The sequence below is a fragment of the Eulemur rufifrons genome, chromosome 7, assembly GCF_041146395.1.
Source record: "Eulemur rufifrons isolate Redbay chromosome 7, OSU_ERuf_1, whole genome shotgun sequence".
Classification (NCBI taxonomy): Eukaryota; Metazoa; Chordata; class Mammalia; order Primates; family Lemuridae; genus Eulemur; species Eulemur rufifrons.
Window position 1 is genome coordinate 50787404 of NC_090989.1, and position 23265 is coordinate 50810668.

The 23265-nt window shown below is 32.7% G+C and overlaps 1 protein-coding gene across 4 annotated transcripts in view; it reads right to left on the reverse strand.

The window, feature by feature from the left end:
• CBLB (Cbl proto-oncogene B) overlaps window positions 1–23265 on the reverse strand; it is a 194905-nt gene that overhangs the window by 58081 nt on the left and 113559 nt on the right. For 3 of the 4 annotated variants that reach the window (XM_069472571.1, XM_069472573.1, XM_069472572.1), the window contains 4 exons: window positions 21441–21578; window positions 18302–18389; window positions 14881–15012; window positions 2896–3099 (listed from right to left, as the gene is read on the reverse strand). In XM_069472571.1, coding sequence (XP_069328672.1) covers window positions 2896–3099; window positions 14881–15012; window positions 18302–18389; window positions 21441–21578 — 562 coding nt within the window. Of the gene's footprint in view, window positions 1–2895; window positions 3100–6654; window positions 6670–14880; window positions 15013–18301; window positions 18390–21440; window positions 21579–23265 lie in introns of those variants that run through there. The other variant, XM_069472574.1, reaches the window with a different exon arrangement.

Sequence of the window (23265 nt, forward strand, 5' to 3'; positions counted from 1 at the left end):
AGTAATTCTGAGGAGGGTGGGCCAAGATAGCTGACCAGAGACATAGGTCACCAGATAATCCCAGAAAGAAGTAAAAATTTTAGATGAAAAAAACATAGCTCAGGTGTAATTCAGAGGGAAAAGTGCCAGAATCTACTGGAGATCCATGGGAAGAGGTTGCGAAGCAGAACAAGAAGGAGCAAGATATCAGCAGAGATCAACCCCCAAGAAACTTGGGAGTCCCGTGGAAAGGGTAGGTGGGGGTTTTGTTTCTCATTCCCTCTCACCTCTGCTAGTCAGCAGGCTCCTGAGCTGCTGGAGAACTTCTGTATCCTCACAACCCTAAAAGCTACTGTTGTGAGTGAACTGGGAGCTTCTTGAAGACAAAGTGCCAGCCAGTCAGCCTTCAGGGGTCACTGCCAGCCACCACAGACTGAAGCTGAGATGGCAGGTGCCATACTGCATTTCCACCCATGGTGTGCCTTTGTCCTCCCCAGGGTGCTTCAGCCCTTCAGTTTTCGTGTCATTGGCCCCCATACAAACATTTATCAACATCTGCCCAGACTGCAATGGCCACCAGAGCCGGTGGTCTCCTGGGGGAACTGTGTGATCCCAGAGCTTGGACGTTTCAGGTGGGCTGCCTTCTGGGGAGAAGGACAAAGTGGACCAGAGTGCCTCCATTCAGACGTTTCTCCTCCTCCTCCCCTCTCCCACTCAAAAAAACTGCTGCCGAGTGGAAGATCCCACTTGAGTTGGCATGGGTGCCCCAAGGGATGACTGAGCCAAGACTTTCAGGAGTGGCTGCTTCACCTCTGTCGGCACGTCCACTACACTAAGGCTTCCACAGAAAGTGGGGCTTACGCCTCTCCTCTTAAAAGCCTGCAGCGGACCAAGGGTGCTCAGAGTCGGAGCACCCTGCCTGCCAGCCCTCTCTGGTGCTGCTTGTCTGGCTGCCTCAGCAGAGCAGGGCATACCTAAACACTCTTTCAGACATAGCTCAAAGGCAAATATAGCAACAACAAAAAATTTTAAAGTGGGACAATTAAATTAAAAAGCTTCTGCACAGCAAAGGAAATAATCAACAGAGTGATAGACAACCTACAGAATGGGAGACAATATTCACAAACTATACAGCCAAGAAAGGACAGATGTCCAGAATATACAAGGAACTCATACAAATCCACAAGGAAAAAACAAACAACCCCATCAAAAAGTGGGCAAAAGACACAAACAGAATTTTTCTAAAGGAGATAGACAAATGGCCAATAAACATATGAAAAAATGCTCAACATCACTAATTATCAGGAAAATAGGAATTACAATCACAATGACGTACCACCTTAGCCCCATCAGAATGGCCATTATTAAAAAGTCAAATAACAATAGATGCTGGCATGAATGCAGAGAGAAAGGAATACTGCACTGTTGTTGGGACTGCAAATTAATATAACCTCTATGGAAAACAGTATGGGGATTCCTCAAAGAAATAAATGTAGACCTACCATTAGATCTAGCAATCCCACTGCTGGGTATCTACCCAGAGGAAATGAAGTTATTTTATCAAAAAGTCACTGCACTCAATGTATATCACAGCACAATTCACAATAGAAAAGATGAGGAATCAACCTAAGTGCCCTTTAATTCATGAGTGGATAAAGAAAATGTGGTGTATATATACCATAGAGTACTACTCAGCCATAAAAAGGAATGAAATAATGTCTTTCACAGCAACTTGGATGGAACTGGAGACCATTATCCTAAGTGAAGTATCTCAGGAATGGAAAACCAAACACAATACGTTCTCACTAATAAGTAGGAGCTAATAGATGGGTACTTGTGGGCACAAAGCAATATAAATGACACAAGAAATCAAGAAGGGGAGAGGGCAGGAGGGTGAGTGAGGGATAAAAACTTACCTATGGGGTACAATGAACATTATTCTGGTGATGGACACACCAAAAGCCCTGACGTTGGCATTATACAACATATTCTTGTAACAAAAACACTTGTATCCCCTTAATTAATATTTTGAGATAAAAAACATTAAAAAAAGAAAATAATTCTATCAGATACTCCTTCTACACTTCAACAAAGAATATTTTTATTCAAGTTCAGTTTCACTATTTCCAAATTTAATAATTCCCTTTCTTAAATTTTTCTCCATAGATTTGCTACCGCCAGCATTAGTTGATGTTTAATTCTACCCAAGCACTTTAATCACCTCTCATCATGAATTTAAAGTCAGTGAGAATACCCGGGATAGAGTCTAGTCCTCTTTTAGTCTATGATTTTATCAGTCTGTCAACATTACACTCATGTCCCACATAATGACATTTTGGTGACAGACCGCATATATGATGGTGTTGCGGTAAGATTACAGGGGAGCTGAAAAATTCCTATTGCCTAATGACATCACAGCCATTGTAATGTTGTAGTGCTAAGCATGATTCACATATACGTATTATGCTGGCATAAACAAACTGCACCGCTAGTTGCATAAACAAGCAGCACATACAATGTTGTATACTACATACAGTGATGATAATACATGACTATGTTACTAGCTTATGTATTTACTATACTATACTTTTTATTGTTATTTTAGAGTGTACTCCTTCTACTTATAAAGTTAACTGTAAAACAGCCTCAGGTAGGTCCTTTAGGAGGTATTGTAGAAGATGGCATTGCTATTATAGGAGATGACAGCTTCAGGTGTGTTATTGCGCCAAAGACCTTTCAGTGGGACAAGATGTGGAGGTGGAAGGAAATGATATTTATGATCTTGACCCTGTGTAGGCCCAGGCTAACGTGCATTTGTGGTTTTTTTCCCCAAATCAAATATTCCATTTGTGACAGCATTATTTCTTTTTCATGTCTTCACAACACTATAACTAAACCCATGTTTTCTAGCTTTACCTTTCGAACATTTGCCAACCGATTCATCATCAAAGATTCTTCGCGATCATCGTCATCATCCAAATCAAGCATCGGCATGCCAAAAGGGTCAATGATGCTGCAGCACCTAGAGCCTTCATCTCTTGGGTCAAAGGGGTCCACGATTATGGGCTCAGTTCCTTTTATTTCACAACGGCAGAAGGGGCAGCCCTGCCCGTCTGACTCCTAAGGAAACACAGAAAATGCACTGATTGGCTTTTGTCCTAAACAAACAGTACTGAGAAGTGCCAATGTTCTACAACTATAAAAAGAGGTTTTGGGGTAAGAGGTAGGGGAAGATTTGTCTTGAAGAGGTACCAAGAGTAGAACAGGAAGCCAATAAAATACGTAAAAGTTCAATATTTCAAATTTCCCAAGAAGAAAAATTTCTTTTAAAAAGTTATTTTTTCTTTTGCCAAACAAAAGGAACCTCTTTATTTTTCTCAGTGCTCACTTATAATTCTAATTTATCAAGTTTTTAGAGTAATGCAGAAAAATGGAAATTGAATAACATTCCTCTTTACAAAAAGACAGCAGTGCTAATTAAACATTCTGTAAAAAGTTCATTTTGATAAAAATTCATAATAAATAAAGTAGTAGTATCAATGAGAACAATCCATTTAAAAACCCATTTTGGAAAAGTTTCTATGCATATTTAACTATGGCTAAATATTTCGGTTTTAATTGCCTCCATATTTAAAAATCTTGATTTATATGCAATTAGTAGGAAAAAGTAAAGTATATGAATTTATATTCAGAAACCATCATCTGTCCTGAAAGCTTATCATTCTGACACAGCTCATTTGGAATATAATACTCTGTGACATATTAAGTTTTTGCCCCTTATCTTGCTTTCAAACTAGATACTACAAAAAGATTTGTGCAAGTACTTTTGGGCTGGAAATTCATTTGCTGGTAATTATTAGAGGTTTTGTTCTAATTCTCTCAAGTTCATGTCTCAAAACTAATTACATTAAAAATTCACCATTGGTAGAGAAAGAGCATAAGACTATCTTCTCACCCTGCAGATAACACTGACTTCTAGAGATAGATGGTATATGACAGCCATCACCCTATTTTTGTTTTTGCACCATTCTCTGGCTTTAGTAGCATGTTATTTTAAAAACAGTCAAAATCACAGCATCATTTTAAGGAACAAATGGGATGAATTAGCACCATTTTAGAGATGAGACAAGGAATGAAGAAAACTAACATGTTTTAAAAAATGGCTCAGTACTTAACTCAGGACTGTACTATCCACTTGGTTTAATGGGAAATTAGTGATCTACACGCCCCACAGTGGTACTTGGATCAGTGGTGGAATAATTTTCTCACTCTCCTCTCACTAGACAACTACTGAGCATTTACTTTGTGGCAGATTCTTTGATTGGTAGTTTATTCTTTCTAAACTTCACTCAGATCAACAAATTGAGTATCTCCCTTGCCAAACAAATTGTCAAAAAATAAAAAAAAAGAAACTTGGAACAGTAAAATTGTTGAACTAAGGTAGTGTAAAGAAACACTACATGTCAATACAGAATCCCCTGATGTTTATTACCACATATGTTCAGGTCTGGGTGGGCTTAAAACAACTCAAATATTATTTGCTCTATCATTTCACAGATGATAAAGCTAAGACTTAACTGCTCTATTTTCAATAACATCCTCACATTGATATTTTTCAACACAGGAGTAAATATTTAAGAAAATCTAAATTTCCTATCTTTTGATAACAAGAATATTAAATTTAAAAGCATATTCAATATATGCTATCATCCAGGAAAAATCTGCTTCTTATATAAGTCAAAAGGGAACCATATTGTATAACTATAGTAGAATTTTCTTACAGATCTATATAATACAATTTCAAAAAGGTAGTTCTATTATATAAGAGCAAGCTATGAAAGAGCTGATGTTCTCTGTTTTTAATGCATGAAGTCTGAAAAGCAGTTCTCTGAGCTCTAAGCGGATACTTCATTTACTCGTGCATTTAAAAAACTATAATAGAATATTTCAAATATATACAAAATTAGAGGAAAAAGTATAATTAATTTCTATGCTTCTATCATCAAACTTCAACATTAATCCACACCCAGTCCATTTTAATCTATACCTTCATTTGCTCTCTCTACCCTTGTAATATATCGAAGCACCTCCTACACGTTACATAAATTCATCTGTAAATATTTTAGTATGTATAACTGAAAAGAAAAAATCTTTTAAAGACCTAACTACAATACAATTATCATAACTAAAAATTATTCTACTCAATTGAAATCATGAAAGTTGTATTATTTTTGAGTACAGTGGCCAGAATGTGTAAGCTACTGTATTGGGCTACAGAGGTTTCTCTTAGAACCTCCATGGTCAGTTTATGTATTGCTTTGGTTAAGAATGACTTCTAGTTCCTATGATCCATTTCCTCATAAGGCATAACTGAAAAGATTGAGTTTGGAAGGGGGAGGAGGTGAAAAGCAACAATAAGATCTTGATAGTACAAGAAGACTAGGAAACAGTTAATTTAAAACTGAATTTAGATTTTTCTTTATCCCTCGTACCTGAAAATTTAATGTTATATAAATTACTGATATATGTTAGAGTAGCTATTGTAAGAGAAGATATCACAAAAAGGTTATTTTCTGTTCAGCTTTATCTGTTGTTGAGAGTTTATATTACTTGCCAGATCAACAAAACAGCTGCAATGAACATTCATTTTGATTTGTAAACATAGATCACACTGAATGTGCCTCTTTAGTGATACTTACTCTAATATGACTTTATCCATCACTCTTTATCTATAAATGGACTGCTGCCATATGCAAATTCAGTTTAACCATAAAGTCTCAAATGCAACCTTGGTTATTCTGCCCTAGTCTATGTCAGATGGTTGATTGAATAAACATGAAGAATGACTTCAACAGACATATAACTCATCAGGATTCTGCCTCAGTAATTACAATAACGTTTCTTAATGTTACTTAGTGCAAAATCAAAGAATATGTGTTAATCAATAAGAAAGACCAATAAATAACTCCTTTTCTAGTCCCCAACATTTTTACTTTCTGTGAATGTTAAGAGGAAGGACTCAGGACTCCATCTCTTCTAATTGACTCAGTAGGTTTCACTTCCTCAAATAAGAAATATCTTCAAAGCAAAGGATACAGAAGTTATCAGTAAATACTACACAGATGAAACTTAACTATGTAAAACGTTCATGATACAGTAAAATAATGCAGACTCACATCTCAACATTAATACAAGTTACATGATATTACATATAACTTTAGGGAAACTCAGAATAAGTTAATATTGACAAAAAATAGAAAAATTTTTAATCTTCACATAACAAGTACCCTATTCCCCATAAAAACCCAATGTAAAAATCTGAATAATCATAGTACTACCTCATCACCATCTTCATCATCACCATGATTTATTAATCACCTTCTATATTCTGTTCAAATATTATTAAGATGGACATACTAAATCTTAAAATACTTCCTTTTAAATATTTTTAAGATAAGCATTGTATATATAAAAATAATTTATTTGTTTTCAGAATAATTATTATAGACACATTTTGACTTAAGGTCAATCACTCTATACCTTCTCACATATACAATATACACTGAAGGCCCTTAGGAACATATAGGACCTCGTAAGTCTCACCTGGAATACATTTTATAGTTTTACTGTATGTGTAGGTTTAATTTTTTATCAGTAATTTATAATTTACATTGCCTTGCTGTATTTCATGTATCTTAGAAGTTAGCACAATTTTTTTAACATGGCAATTATATTTGGAATAATTATATATAAACAAATAAATAAATATACCAAGAATAGGTTGGGTCCATATTAAGCATTTCCAGAGCACAGTACCTCCCACAGAATCCCAGTAACTTTTGGTTGAATGAATGAATGAATAAAGGAGGACAGTTAATAATTTTTCATGAAATGCCCCAGAGTGGGAAAGATATTTGATTCTGCTGTTTTTTTATGATGGACAAGGGAAAACCAGTGTCCTCTAGTTTTGATTTGGGAGGCCCACAAAAACATGCACAATGAATCAGAAAGGAGCACAAACATTCTGAATTGGAACACTCGGATTAGACTTCCACGTCCACCAATTACAATTGTGTGACACTGGACAATTCACTGAATCTTATTTACAGAGAATAATGAAATAACATACATTTTAAAGGACAAAGATGTCCCTAAGATTAGGTGAGATAAATTAATTCAAAGCTATTATTTATTATATTATTAATGATAATAATAACTAAAATCCTAGGCACTGTTGTAACACTAATATTAACTCATTTTATCCTATGAGGTAGATACAATTATTGTTCCCATGTTACTAATAAGAAAATTGAGGGTTTACATATTTTGATGAAGGTCACACAGCTAAATAGTACTAAACAGGAAATTACAACAAGGTGGTCTGTTTTAAGAGCCTAATCATTTAAAACTACACCACTGTATCAGGATCCAGTGGTTCTTCAATCTCAGATTCATAAACTAGGTTCAAATGAGGTTTAACAATTGCTTTTTGTTACTACTTCATAAACAGAAAAAAACTTAAACCATTTTGCTCTAATTACAAGTTTCAAAATTAAAGAAATACTATAATCAGTGAATGTTCTGTTTACTCTAATTGAAAAGTTTTAGCTCTTTAATAAGAAATAAAACTTGTCTTAGTAATTACAGAATTCCTAGGGATATATTTTTACACAGAGCTTTTTTCTTTTAAATATTTGTTGCTTGAATCCAATTTGAAATTTTAATGCATGAATTTTGTGAGTTTATCTCTTTAATGGCATCAACTATAAAACACCTATAAAAAGGTTCATGTCAGAGTCAGATGAAATTTTTCTGAAGTGTTAATATCTGTTACTGTCCAGGCACATCACAATACAATAAGCATCTTTCTAATTTAGTCACTGGACTCAAGAGTCAATCACTTTCTCTACAAGACTTTATTTTCTCGTATCTGTCACCTTCTTTTCATTCCTAGTGCATCCCTCTAGTTCATGACATCATTGCAATATTTCTCAACAACTCTAGCAGCTTCTGCATTACTCCCAACGTGAAAGGTAAGTCCCAACATCTTATCCCCTTTACACAAAAACAGACACTATGTAATTAAAGACAGAAGTATCAATTTAAAAGATTCTTAAAGGTGAACATTATTTTCTTACTTGTAGTACTAAAGTTATTTCACTGAAGCTAGAAATCTGAAGGTTGGTTACCTTTGAAGGAAAATACAATAAAGGATTATTTCTCATTGCCTTAAATGTGATCAGTTGAGCTTGTTGCTCACCTCTCTTAGATAACTACACGTTTTTCCCAACAATACTCTCTATATATGGAACATTTATAAATCTCTTTAATCATGTCATATTAAAATCACAGCTTACTAGTTTTCATCTGTTGACTTTTTTGTGAATTTAAATCATTTCAAAAAATATGCAGGAAGAATAATCACAGGAAAATTAATTTTATTTTAAATTGACTTAAAGTCCTTGGCAGTAGTTCAAAACATGCTGCATAGCCAACTGACAGAGATATCCATTTTTATTTTGGAAGGAAGGTTTCAAAAATATAGTTTAGAGTTTGTGCCGTTCAGGAGCTCAGATGGCATTTTCCAGACTGCTAGAAAGAACATAGAATGAAAACAATTCCTTACTTTACATCTCATGTGGTAACACTGCAGCATCAGTGCTATATAATGCATCACTACAAAAAGGAAGATGTGGAGAAGTTCAGGCTTGAGAAGATATTTTGTTCCTATCCCATTAACATGTGGAAGTAAAAGACAACTCTCCAGGTTTTATTGCTAAGGGTAGAAGAGAAATGCTGCACTCAGAGTAATACTGCTTCAAAGAATGCTTCTAGAAAGGTGATTATTCATCTCATTTAGTATTCTGGGCAAACTTTGCTTGCTTATTTAATATATTAAATAACACAGATGTTTCAGAAGGAGAAAAAAGCATCTGACACCTCTTTGGAGGCATGACTAATAGACCATTATGACACCAATTAAAGAGTAACCACTTGCAGCCTGTAACAACTAACTGACACTGCTACCCCGAATTTCTTAAGTTTTCTGTTAATTACATAAAATTTAAGTCTCTAATGAATTTCAATTAAACCAAAGTAGGGCACCAAATGTAAGGAAAAATTGGTGAAGAATGACTTGCTGAAAAATGCTGAACACATTTTGATTTATGGCCAGGGTTTAATATTTCCTATTAGACTCTGACTGATTTATCATAGTTTCTTGGCAGTCATGCAGCCTTTAAAATCGTTTTCATATCAGCATGTCCAACCAAAGAAGTAGACAGTAACAAAAAATGTCTAGCATACATAATTAAATTTGAAGGATAACAGGATACTCATTTCAAGTAACTATTAATATCATGCCCCTCAATAAAACGTTCAGATTTAATTTTAACTTCTCGAGGCTAAGGATTGTGTCTTAGCGTTCTCTTTAGCTCAGAGATTAGTACAGCGTTTGGGACACAACGGCTGTCCAGGGAACATTTGCTAAATAAATGAATATATGAACGGATTTAAGATCTTGAAGAATGATATTTGAAATAACCCAGGTTTGCTTTCACCAAAAACCAGTCAGGGGAAACAAAATAACAATTATCTTTGTGCACAAGTAAGCTTGAAAACTTAAGCATACAAAACAAAAACACTGTGTTTAAGTCAGAAAGCATGGACAATAGTTATGTAAAATTTTCGAATAAGGAAAAAGTTACAAAAGAGATACTCAGAATATATCTCATCACATCTACTAGCTTAGATACAAATGTTTGACAATATATTACAGAGCTATGAAATGTTTTATAATTCTGTTCTTTTCATTCACATATTCACTGTCAACCAGGTTAAGTCCAGTGACCACCTAAGTAAAGTTACATATGTGAGGATTTTATATACATAATGTTTTCTGTGTTTTAACTACATTAATTTTGTAAAACATTTATTTTTATTAAATACTAGAGGCATTTTGCAATAACCTGTTAAATGATCACCAAACACTGCTGTTTATAAAATAACATGAAAATTCCCAAAACACATCTGCTGGCTGGCAGGAAGCACCACAATGTGAAACCTATATGTAAATGTAGAAGTATTTAGGTTATCCAAAAGTAAAAATGTTCAAAACTTGAAACTTCCATTGAGACATAAAGATTATGGAATATTAATTTAGAATTCTCAAATCTTACCCTAAAACAACTTCCTTTAGGGGTAGAGAAAATTTGAATCAGGGATCACTATGCATGTTTCCTGGTTTAAAAGAGCAATAAAGAGAAACCTGGTCTGACTCTGGGTTAGTGCTGGTAGTACTGCAAATAATAAAAGCAAAATAAAATGGTTCAAAATTAAGTGGAAAAAATCAGAATGTGAAAAGCTAAGGAAATCACACCATAACTACTGAATGGAACAAATGGATGTAAGGCTTAGAATTCTTAGGACTCATTCTCAGCTACTAAGAATGATAAAAACTCTTTGATACTTGAATAAAAAAAATCACAGATATTTCTGAGAAAAACATGGATAGGACTAAGACATTTCAAGGCTTTTCAACTGATCTACAATATTGTCTTTTTATTTAATGTAACCTTAAACCTATTCTTTTTCCTTTACGTACAAGTATTGACTGAATAACTTCCAATGTGTAGATATCATGCTAGCAGGGAGGTATTCTAAAATAGGTAAAGTAATCCATATTCCAGAAGAGAAACAGATAAATATATACATATTTATAATATTAATATAATGAGGTAAGAGCTTACAGAGACATATACAAAATATTAATATCTGGAGAATATCCATTAATGGTAAACTCCTTTATATGGGGGGAATTCAAAAATAATACTGAAATAAAGCCTTTGCATATTTTTCTTTAACTGATATGCAAAATTCTATGGTCAGATTAGGATAATGCATTATTCACTGGTGACATAAATGTGACTTAATTACATTATGATTTCAATCTTCTGAAGACTTTTGAATTTGTTGTTTTTTACTACTACTTTACTTTGTAAACTGCCACTTTGTTATTACACTTATATGGCTTCTCCTAAAATTTTACCTGAACATTGTTTTTAGTGCTTGACATTTATGCACTTCCTCAATTTCTAAAATTAAAACTGAGAAGTGCTTCAGAGTAAAAAAGAGGAATAGCAAATGTTAATAATTTACAAATATTTTTGAACATATCTTCACAGAAGGCTATTAGATCACTATAAACAATTATGAAGAAAATCAAGGAATTGATTAGCAACTAGCAACACAAACTACACCATCTGAAGAATGCATAGTAATATACATAAAAATTGTGATATAAGGACAAAGTATTAATGATACGGCAATGAAAATGGGGAAAATATTCCTATGCCTTTTGTCTATAATATACCTATAGCAAATAGTTCACAAACTTGATAAATAAAATACAGTAATTCCTCAATTGATATCCTTGGTAGGTTGTTAGAAACTGTGACTTTAAGTGAAACAACATACTATATAATGAAACCAATTTTACCATAGGCTGATTGATTTAAACAAGAGTTAAGTTCCTATGACATGTCATTTCACTTAAAAGTCAGTTTCCAAGAACCTATCCACAACGTTAAGTGAAGAATTACTGTAAACACTACTGGCCCCAAGGTTTGTTTGTCCATCTGTATGAATGAATGAATAAATAAGCTTTCTTTCAAAAAATATAGAGAAAGTAAATAAAATATTTCTTGTTTTATATTTAGCCATACTTTCTTCATTCACCTGGGCCAAAAAGGTAAACAGCTATTTTATATGATGCTTTAAATAATAAATTTTACTAATCAAAGGTTTCTGCCAAACTAACAGGAGTTTCTGATTCTTAACCCACTTAGCCTTCACATACTAATTACAGTATCGAGTTAAAGATGTGAAGTCCTGCAACATGTATGTGTATGTATGTCCCAAGATTGGAGCACCAAGAAAAACTGATGAAATAGTAGGTCATTAAATATGAAATGTCTGATTTGGAATCACAACTGTAGTTTATTATATCTCAAAATAGAAGCAGTACAATTAATCAAAGTATGCGCCTAAACTATTAACACAGTTTTGTCATCTTAATGGTAACTTGTTTATGCCAGCAGCAAAGAAGCCTGGAAAGACAGTGGCCATGAAATTGCAAAAGGCCTTTTTCCACAACCGCTTGAGAACTGAGTATTTTTCCTTGCAAGAAGTGGTCAAAAGCCCAGAAGAAGTGGTAGGCAGTTGGTGCAAGGTCTGGTGAATATGGTGGATGACAGAGAGTTTCCAAGTCCAGCCTTTGTAGTTTAAGCAGCAGTGTTTGTGAGACATGTGGTGGAGTGTTGTCTTACAAGAGGATTAGCTTGTCTCTACTGACCAATCTCAGCCGCTTCATCGCAAGCATCCTCATCATTTAATCCAATTGGTTGCAGTGGACATCTGCTGTAATCGATTGACCAGGTTTCCTGAAGCTGTAGTGGAAAATACCAGCGCTGGACCACCAAACCGACATTAGCTTTTTCTCATGAATATTTGGTTTTGGACTGTGTTTCCACACTTCATCTTTATCCAACCATTGTGCCGAACACTTGAGACTGTCAAAAAGAATCCATTTTTCCTCACACATAATGATACGGTGTAGAAATGGTTTCATCTTTATATCATGACAACAAAGAAAGGCAAGCTTCAAGGCCATTCCTCTTCTGACACTTGTTTAATTCCTGCAGAACCCATCTATCCAGCTTCTTTGCCGATTTGAATCAAATGGTCCAATATTGTTAGAATAGTAACATCAAACCTTGCTGCTCATTCATGTGTAGGTTGAGATGGGTTCACTTCCACTACAGCTTTCAGCTCATCATTATCCAACTTGGTCTCAGTTCACCCACATGGCTCATTTTCAAGGTTAAAATCACCAGAATGGAACTTCTCCAACCATCAAGGTACTGTGTATTCATTCATTAGCCACATCCTTCCCAAACACTTCATTGATATTTTGAGCTTTCTGTGCTGCATTGGTTCCATGACAGAACTCATATTAAGAAATAACATAAATTCTTGACTTATCCATGTTTTCACAAAAATTGCTCTAAAAAAAATTTGAAAGATAATCACAAGCCAAAATGTGTGTTCGAAAGACTAGGGATGTACCTTCACAATAAAAATAAAATAAGAAGTGTCAAAGTGAAATGTCAGAGATATCAACTGTCAAACTTAATACTTAAGGAAATTAGACATTTCATATATAATAACCTTAATTACAGGCTGTGTATTGAGGCAGAAAATACTAGGAGTTTGCACCAGCCTAAAATTCTGGTTTTCTTTAGAAGAGAAATGCAAAGCTTTTAGTTTCTTCTTACCTGTGAGAACAACACTGAAGGCAAGAGTCAATCTACATGACAAACACAATTTGGCCCTTTTGTCAGTTTAATGTTTATCCTGAAACACTCAGTGGGTATCAGGGCAATCAGTGGTTCATAGGTCACTGAGTCTACAATATCTCCATAAGACCTCCTACTGATATATTTGAAACATACTTGCAATCAGTTTTGTCTTCTACCAACATATCTAAATTCATTGAAAGTCATTTTATAAAAGACACTGCTAAGTTTTCAGAACTATTATTGTTAACTTAAATAGCAATCAAGTACCTACATGTGGAGAATGATTTCTTCCAACTCCTCATACTATACAAAAATTCACCAACATCATGAATGGATAAAAGGAAACAAGGGCAAGAATATCAAGAAAAACCTAAAGTAATATGTAAACCAAATGCATGTTGAAGGAGAGAAGCGTAAGGATTTTGAAAACTTTTTCTGAGGTAGCAAAGATGTCTGAGTGCTCAGGAAGACCTTTGAAAATATAAACCAAGTATAATTCATTTCCTAGTTCTTCCTCTTTCTTCATCTATTTTTTAAAATCTCCACAAACGAAGAAGTAGGCCCTTTTTATAATACCACAGAATGTAAAACTCTTTACATTTTATCACCAAGGAATTTGCTCAACAGGCCTGAGTGTAGCAGCTCCCTTCCATCAACCCCTAGACCCATCCTTCCTCAGATCACGCAGAGGTGCAGGGTTAGACAGTGAAGATCAAGGACTGAGAGGGCTCAGGAACAGGGCAGGGATGTCAACTATATATTCAATCGATCTATTTCCAGCTTTGACACGACTATGTTGAACAGCAGAACTTGCAAAATGGCTAGATCAAAATATTCCATGAATCCTCCAAATATTCAAAACTGGAAATCTGTCCAAAGATCCCATTTAAAATCCTTAACCTTCATTATAGTAAAGAAATGTAAGAAAGCCCTGGGGAAGCCAATTATTCTCTAGGCCTTATTATAAAACATCAAATCAATTTATATTTATTGAATGCCTATATACAGATGGGAAGGTTGTTGGCCGGAGATTCTGCTTCTATAAATTGGAAATTTTAATCCCTGTTTCTGTGGGAACTTTAAGTATCTGAGAGACATTTCCTGTCTGATACTCCTATTTTAGCCCCACAGAGCAACCATAGACATATGTGAGAAAGGAACATCTGCTCAGGAGAAAGGAGTTTTGGCTGAAAAACATCAACTTAAGATTCATCTAGTAAAGTACTTGGCTTCAGAATCTGTATAAGTATGTTTAGTTGGTCATACCTATAAGTGAACATCCTGAAATCCACGGTACTATAGAAGAACTACTTATAACTAATATCATAAAATTAAGTTATATATGCAAAAGAAAATGTAAAACATAATAAAAAATCAAATTATATAAAGACACTTAAAATAAGCTTTTTTAAACAACCATTTCAAATAAAGCATTTTATCAGTATTACTTCCTGAATAACTAAGACGGAAAAAACTAAAAGGAGAAGTAATTATCGGGCATATAAGGAAGACATCCATGTTGCTAATTAAACCAAGCTTATACCTGCCATGCTGTAAGGCAAGAGGTGCACATCAAATGTCCACAGGGCTCAATCTTGACATCTTTGTCATTTTCCGCACAAATTTTACAGAGCTGAAAAGTAGAGCCCATTTCACAATATAATTCATATTGTTCCTGAAATTTGAGAAAAAAAACACAATATTAATGTATTTCTAGCACAAACTGTTAATATTGAATTTTCTCAAAAACAATGACTTACAGTAAATATCCTATTAGAATTATGTTATCATTTAAGACATGTCTTACATTCATAATCAGACTTTGTTCTACAAAATCCATTTTAAAAATGTTTGAACTTTCATTAGCTATTTTATAAGCTTTTTAATAATTCAGAGTATTTAATGTTCTATTAATGATCATTTAGGAAGGGACTTGCTTCAATAGTGAAATTAATTCAAAAGACAAAACCCATGGCTTTAAGATGGCAATATAAATCATTTTATCTTCTTGGTAAATGCTACATGCTCATTTAACTTCACTGTCAAATTGAAAAAATACATATATATATATATATATATATATATATATATATATAGTTTTGGCTAAACACTAAATTTTATTTCTTTGGTATCCTTAGAAATTCCAGAATGGAGGAAAAGCAACAAACATTTCCCAAGCCTTTTCTGCCTGCCACGCACTGTGGTCCACACTATTTCCTGTACTCTTTAAGCCTAAGAAGATATATACTGAATTTAAGAAAAAAATACCTGAGGCTCAATAAGTTTAAATTGTTTTCTTCAAATTCTAAATTAAGTCTCTGACTCAAAAGTGCATACTTTTTTCCTATCTAACACTATCAAGAAAACTAATTACTTCAGTAACCAAAAATTGTTTTATTAAACTTCAATTCTCTTGAATTACTGTGATTTTTAGCTTAGAACATTTGCATAGTAAAATTCTCAGTGATAAAATATTGAAAAGATCTGTGTGACAAGATACAAACAGATTGGTAAATGTAGAGAAAATACTAAAAAAGCATTGAGAGATACAAAGAAATTTTGAAATCAAAATTTGCATAAAGCAACATTTCAGCCTAGTAAGTGCCTACAATGTGTGTGGCCTCAAGTAGGATAAATAAATGACAATATTTAGTTCACAATCTACTAAAGATATCACAACCCTGGTAAAAAAAGAAATATATACATATATATAGATATACATGCATGCACATGTTTAAACACATACAAATATAAATTATGTCTACAATGATGTATGTATGTGTTAGTATATGATTTTTAGGGAAACTAAGGAAAAAGACAAGAGAGAATGGATCAAGATGGAAAAGAAATAACTCTAATGTAATCCAAAATAAGTTACAAATTGCTAATGTCCCTGAAATAATAGATTAGTATTGATTCTGGTTATGACTATTCAGAGAACAAATTTACAATTGTAAAAAAATTACAATATGCCAAAATCACAGATGCAAAACTAATGTAAACTAAGGGATAAGAGTATTTATGGGGAAAAAAAATAAAAATAAAAATAAAAAATAAAAATAAAAATAAATTAAAAAAAAGAGTATTTTTGAGTAACTTAAGGGAATGATATTACTTCTGAAGATTTATTTGTTTTAAATGGTTTTATAAAGAGGAACTGTCTCTCATGAGTATCCTTTTACACGTTAGAAAATACACAAGCACTGCGTAATTTTTTTGAATAGTAAAGATTTATTTACTAATTTATTTATTTATTTATTTTAAGAAACAAGGTCTTGCTCTGTCACCCAGGTTGGAGTGCTGTAATGCGATCACAGATCACGGCAACCTCAAACTCCTGGGCTCAAGTGATCCTCTTACCTCAGCCACCCAAAGTGCTAAGATTATAGGTGTGGGCCACTGTGCCTGGCCATATGTTAAATTTAAAAAGGTATCCACAAGTTATACATATGTCAACAAGTATGTTTCACATAATTATAAAGGCTGCAGGGACTGAAATGTGGAGAACTATGAATAAAGTAAATCGGTATCTACTGTCTTTCAAAAAACCCTGTAACTTCTCTCTGGTTTGGTGTTTTCCCTTAGATTTTTATTATTTACTATAAAAAGGATGGCTATATCTAAAATATAAAATATTTTAAAATTACACTTATGTCAAATAAAATATTCCAAGATCCCCCTTCATCCTCTCCCTAATTCCTCAATCCTTGTCACTTCAATTCTCTTACCAGCTTGGTGTTTTTTTTATTTTTATTTTCTAAAAGTATACTCTTATGTTCATATATAGTAATTTCTTATTATTTGTTTACAGAAATTGAACTTATATAATGTAACTTTACAAAATGAAATGTTACATAATTTTGCTTTCCATAACTGTAATTTTTTTAAAGTACAATTCAAAAGTTTCCATGTATATAGAGCCACCTCCCCCCAGTTGATGACTTCACATAACACTGTATGAGTACACCATGGTGTGTTTTACTTGTAATCTACTATTAAACACCTAGGTATTTTGTAGATTTTTCACTTTACAATGAATATCCTGTTCTACAGATCTTTGTGGGCATGTGTGAGTGAGATATATATATGTAAGGAATATACATATATGGAATCTAGAACAAAAAGATGTTTTCATTTAGATTTTTGTAATTACTAAATATTACCCTCAAGAAAGCTTCTATCAACTTACATTCTCACTCATAATCTATGAGGCTGGGAACAATGGATTTAGAAAAATATAATTATTATCTTTAATAGGCTTCAATTACCCATTTGACTCTAAAAGCTATAGCATGTAATACTCTAATCGTTTTTTATAGTTTTCTAAATTATGATTCTCTCTTACATTTATGTATCTACCTATGGATTTATCCATTTATCTCCCTAATATAAGTGCCAATACTATATTGTAAACAAGAATATTAACATCAGAAATTTTTATGCAAGAATTTTCAAGGCCGGGCGCGGTGGCTCACGCCTGTAATCCTAGCACTCTGGGAGGCCGAGGCGGGTGGATTGCTCAAGGTCAGGAGTTCGAGACCAGCCTGAGCGAGACCCCGTCTCTACTAAAAATAGAAAGACATTATATGGACAACTAAAAATCTATATAGAAAAAAAATTAGCCGGGCATAGTGGCGCATGCCTGTAGTCCCAGCTACTCGGGAGGCTGAGGCAGTAGGATCGCTTAAGCCGAGGAGTCTGAGGTTGCTGTGAGCTAAGCTGACGCCACGGCACTCACTCTAGCCTGGGCAACAAAGTGAGACTCTGTCTCAACAAAAAAAAAAAAAAAAAAAAAAAAAAAAAGAATTTTCAAAGGTAATTTCTGATCAAACATACTTAGAATTCCTTAAGTATCTTTTGTATTACATATCTGTGCATGATTTTAGCTATAATTAGAGAATCTTATTTATTTTAAAGGTATTACAGATACGTACTAATTATACTTTTCCAGAAATTGTCCTTACCTGTGTAACTTTTATATGATCATGGGGTGTAGGTTCACATAATCCAGTTAAATCAGGATTATAACTCCTCCCATCAGGATAAAGATAACTGAATTTAAACAGAAACTTTATTACCTTAAATATATAAGTTTTAATTGCACTTATGAATATTTAACTGAATTATTTTATATATGAACATATATTTTGATGTTTATTTTTATGTAACATATAAATAATATATTGTATCACTGTTCCATAATATTACATTATCTTAAGACATTTAAAATGTAGAAATCATTTTCATATAAGAAAAACATGATGAATATGGACTCGGCCACTAAGCAACCATTTTTGATTAAATACCTTTAATATATGTCTCTTATATAAATTAAAAATTTATTTTACTGGTCAACTATATTCTATTTCAAAACACTTTGAATATATAACTATTTGCAATTATTATGTGTTTCATCAGAAACACAGGTAGTTAACTGGATCATTTTACACCACATTTAATACCACAGAGAAAAAAATAGAATTAAAGGCCACAAGTTACTCCAACACTTCTGAGTTGTTCCTGTTTTTACAGTTTCCCAATCTCTTTCTTCTGACTCACCTTCCACTCTCCCAAACACATGCGCACACACACGCACACATGCATACACACACGTTTACAAAATTAGAAAACATTACAATTTCATGTTTCATTGACTTCTATAAAGTTATAAACACAGAATGGTCTATAGACTAAGGTTCTATTATCAGAGAAAACTGAAATTTGAACTAAGAGTAATAATGCCATGTTGCTGTGTTTGAGTTTTCATTTGTTACTCAAATTAATTAAAAATAAAGTTTATTGTGCTGGCAATACCTATTTTTGATTAAAAAATAAGTGATACTGTTACAGCTGGATTTCATCAATTCACTAAATTGTGGATAATTCTCTTTAATATCTTTACATACTAGATGACTTGAATGAAAAATTAAGAATACAATAGTACTGAATATTTTAAAGGGAAAAACTATTCTGTAAAGTAACAAAAAAAGTTTATCCTTAAATGAACAGTCTACAAGCATGTTAACAAGTGTTAGAATTTACACAGGAAAACCAGAAAAATGAACTTAAAGGACAAGTACTTCTCATATGGTAAGGGACAGATCAGTGAGATGATTTTTTTTTTTTTAATTTAGGAAATGGAGTTAACTACATCTAAATATAATACAAATGGAGAGTATCATTAGGGAGGGGTACAAAATTCTACAAATATTAAATAAGGAATGATAAGTAAAAGCTGATGAGTAATTTTCTTTTCATATTCTAAACTGGTTATTTAAAATTAGATAACATTTTATCCATTCCACCTCAAAAATGTGTAGAAATTCTAGGAAGAATTCAGAAATGAAAGATTACAAAGATGACAATAAAAGAGCCAGAGTAAAGGTTAAAAGGTTCTATTTAACCTGTCAGGGGCAATTTGATGATTTCTGTCCTCAGTATGACCAGAATATAGCTGATAAGCCCCTTTCAATGGCACTAAAAGAGTGAAGAATCTTGGATGGTTATCAAAATAGACTTCTATATCATCTATGTCATACAATATTGGATTAACTATAAGGAAATACAGTGGACTCTGATGTTAGCTAGACCACATAATATTCTATGTTTTTACCAATCTTAAGAAAAATGTTATCTAATTAATATAATAAAATCTATTTTATCCTATATCATTAAAGTTCAAATTCAACTAGCCAAATCCCTCTGAATATGCTTCTCTGCGTGTGTGTGGGTAATGTTAACAGTTAATTTGTATAGGAGTTTTGAGGCTTTGCTTAACTGATTACCATATTAAAATATGTTCCTTTTTGATGTACTTTTGAAAAAAATAGATGGAAGGCATCATAACACAAACAAGCTACATCAAAATTATTCCATCGACAGATTTGCCCACTCATACTCTGTACTTATAAATTAAAACTTCAAAGTATGTTTTATTTAAAAAAATAAAAGCCTGCAATCATGATGAAGCAAAAGCTACAAACATGAATCTTTGATACACTAAAGGTAAAATATACATAACTAAGAATAGCAAATTATAAAAAATAGAAGAAAAAAGAGAAATATACATTTGGTGCCGTAATTTGCCATATAATTCCTATATAATGAATTTCTTAAAAGTTCATAGCTTTAAAAAAAAATGTATTCTTTTTCTTCACATAAATGCCATCACTTTTTTTTCTTTTTTTTTTTTTTTTTGTAATTACTTTGGAAAAGGTAAAACTTAAATCATTTGTTCTTTGCTAACTCTGGTGGACTTTCTCCTGCTAGGTTTCTATCACAATCAATGCTGCAGCAAGTTGGATCCATACATCTCTAAGTTACTCAGCAAGGCAGAGAGCAAGAAAAGGCAAAGTGATACATTAACACTGAGAATGAAGGACAGGATGAAGGGAATGGCATGTGACTAAAATGAATAAGAACCTATGCTTACTACAAAGTGGCCTAACAGACTGTCCAAACTTTCTGTATGTGTGGGCGGGGTAGTCATTATCAGTCAAAAACGCAAAGGAGGAGAACTTATTTACTTTTACATTTTAAAAAAGAATAGCTTGAGGTAAACTGAACTTAGCTATTAATATACAATTCCAGAATATGGAGACATTATTAGTGTAAATAAAAGGTCTACTAAGAGACAAGGAAGGGAAGGGATGGAAGAAGAAAAAAGAAGGAGGAAAAAAAGAAAATATGGCATTACTAGTGAAAATAAAAAGTAAAGCTAGCAATTTGAGAGTTACATGAGACATCAAAAGTCAATTATTTTAAAGAATTTTCTCTTAATATACATACAGTTTTATATCTATTTTAAAACTACTTTTAAGTACCCATCTCTTTTCCTATGAAAGATATAAACTAACATTGAAACTTGAAGTGGGAATGTATTTGCTATAACATATGGTTAGATTCAAATAATTAAGTTACCTTAAGATGGCTATTTAAAGCTATGAACAATAAAAACTAAAGAGCATCCGTTATTTCTGTTTAGAGATACAAAGCAAATGGCCAGATCACCAGCCTCACTATCCATTCTCTCCAGCACAAAGCAGTCTCTATTTTTCAGATTTGTGAATCATAACCACCCTGACTCCTGTTTCTCATACTTACAACCCTTCCCTGCTGCCATCAATCAGGGCTTGAAATAAGGGCTTATTATGAGGTATGGTCTGTAAGATATTGCCATCCCCGGTGACATAGCCAATGGCCCACTGTCCCAGTCGAGTGCAACTTAACCGGAAAATGTAGCTGCAAATATAAGAAAATTATGTTAAATTACATTCAAAATATAAGCCAACTATTAGACAATTGTTAGGTTTCATTAAAGCAAAAGAAAAAACAGAATGTTTAGAATTCCTGATAATTAAACATTCCTGATATTCTTTTAACTTATTTGTAACACCGGTGTACTTCTCCATTTATTAATTTCTAAGAGAAACCCTGATAATTTCTTTTCATTTAAATATTTCCAGTGATATGAGAAGATAAATGAAGTTATAAACTAGCAAGTGATTTATTACCATCACCATCACATCAGGAGTGTTATGTATGAAAGTGCTGTTGGTATAAAATGGCTATGACAAATTTTTTTTGGCAAGTAAAAATAAAATAAATAAGTGAAAATTTAATTTGTTTACTCAGAAAAACATTGAAACAGTTTCCAGTATGTAATTCAACATATTACTTTGTAATTTAAACATTAAATTAAACATTTTTAGTTGTTAAATAACTTCTTTAAAAATAATACTTTTTCTTTCAAGCATTCCAGCCATTCATCTTTAAATGAAAACTCAAAAGAGTTGAACTATATTAATGAGAAAGTAGATAATTTTAAAGATAAACTAGATGGATGCCATCCAACCATGTCAAATTCAATGCCTTGCAATAGGAAATCAAGATAGTTTAAAAATAAAAACCAAATGAAAGATGAGTCCCTTAAAATTAATCTCTAATGCAAGGAGACATTGACTTGCTTTTAAATTCATCATTATCATTTATGTATTCATTTACTTATTTCACTTTAGATCAGTACACTTAGATAAGTACACTTCTAAGTGTACTGTACTCAATCATGCTATCATGGTATCAATTTCTAGATTTTATAACCCATTAAACAGATTAAAAGTAAGTCAACTTATACAATGACTAATACAGTTGGCTATATTTTAGTACCCTAGCTGCTATATGTATGTGGCAGAAATATGTATCTCTTAATATATTTTAGTTATTGATGAACCAAGTACTATAAAAGTAAATTTTTAAGACATAATTTAGCATATATAATGGATATACAATCATTGGACTTAATTAATATGTTCAGTAGTGCATGTGATTTCATCTTTCAAGAAAATTAGTTCTTTAAAGAAAGGAAAGAGGTATGATTTTAAAATATTATTAATTTAATATTGGTAATAGAACCTCTGAAAGGACTTTTCAGGGAAGTCTAAAACATATTTCCCTAGAGAGCCTGAAAATGGGATATCAACTTGTTAATTCTTGGCATCATTAATCAGAATCAGATAAAATAATTCCACATAGACTTATGGTTGTGATGTTATGACAAGTACCAAAAGTAATAGAAAGTCACTATAAATTATAATTCAGAAGTTCATTATTAAACTGTTACATTAACAAATTAATATGATAAAATTCTTTCAAGCTAAAAGTCAAATAGAAATCTTAAAGATCAGTGTGTACTATGGATCTCATCAGAATTTAAAGTATATTAAATTGAAGAAAATAATTACAAATCTGAATTTTTAGTAATTTTAAAAGTAATTCCATATTTATTGATATGCTAAGAATCTAGTAAACACTGAAATACATACTTGTGAAATTCCTCAGTTTTTAATTAACATCCTTTTCTGTTGCTCTAAACACTGTTTTAGGATGGTGTTTCTAAAACCGATTATTACAGAGGAGGTTCAATCAATTC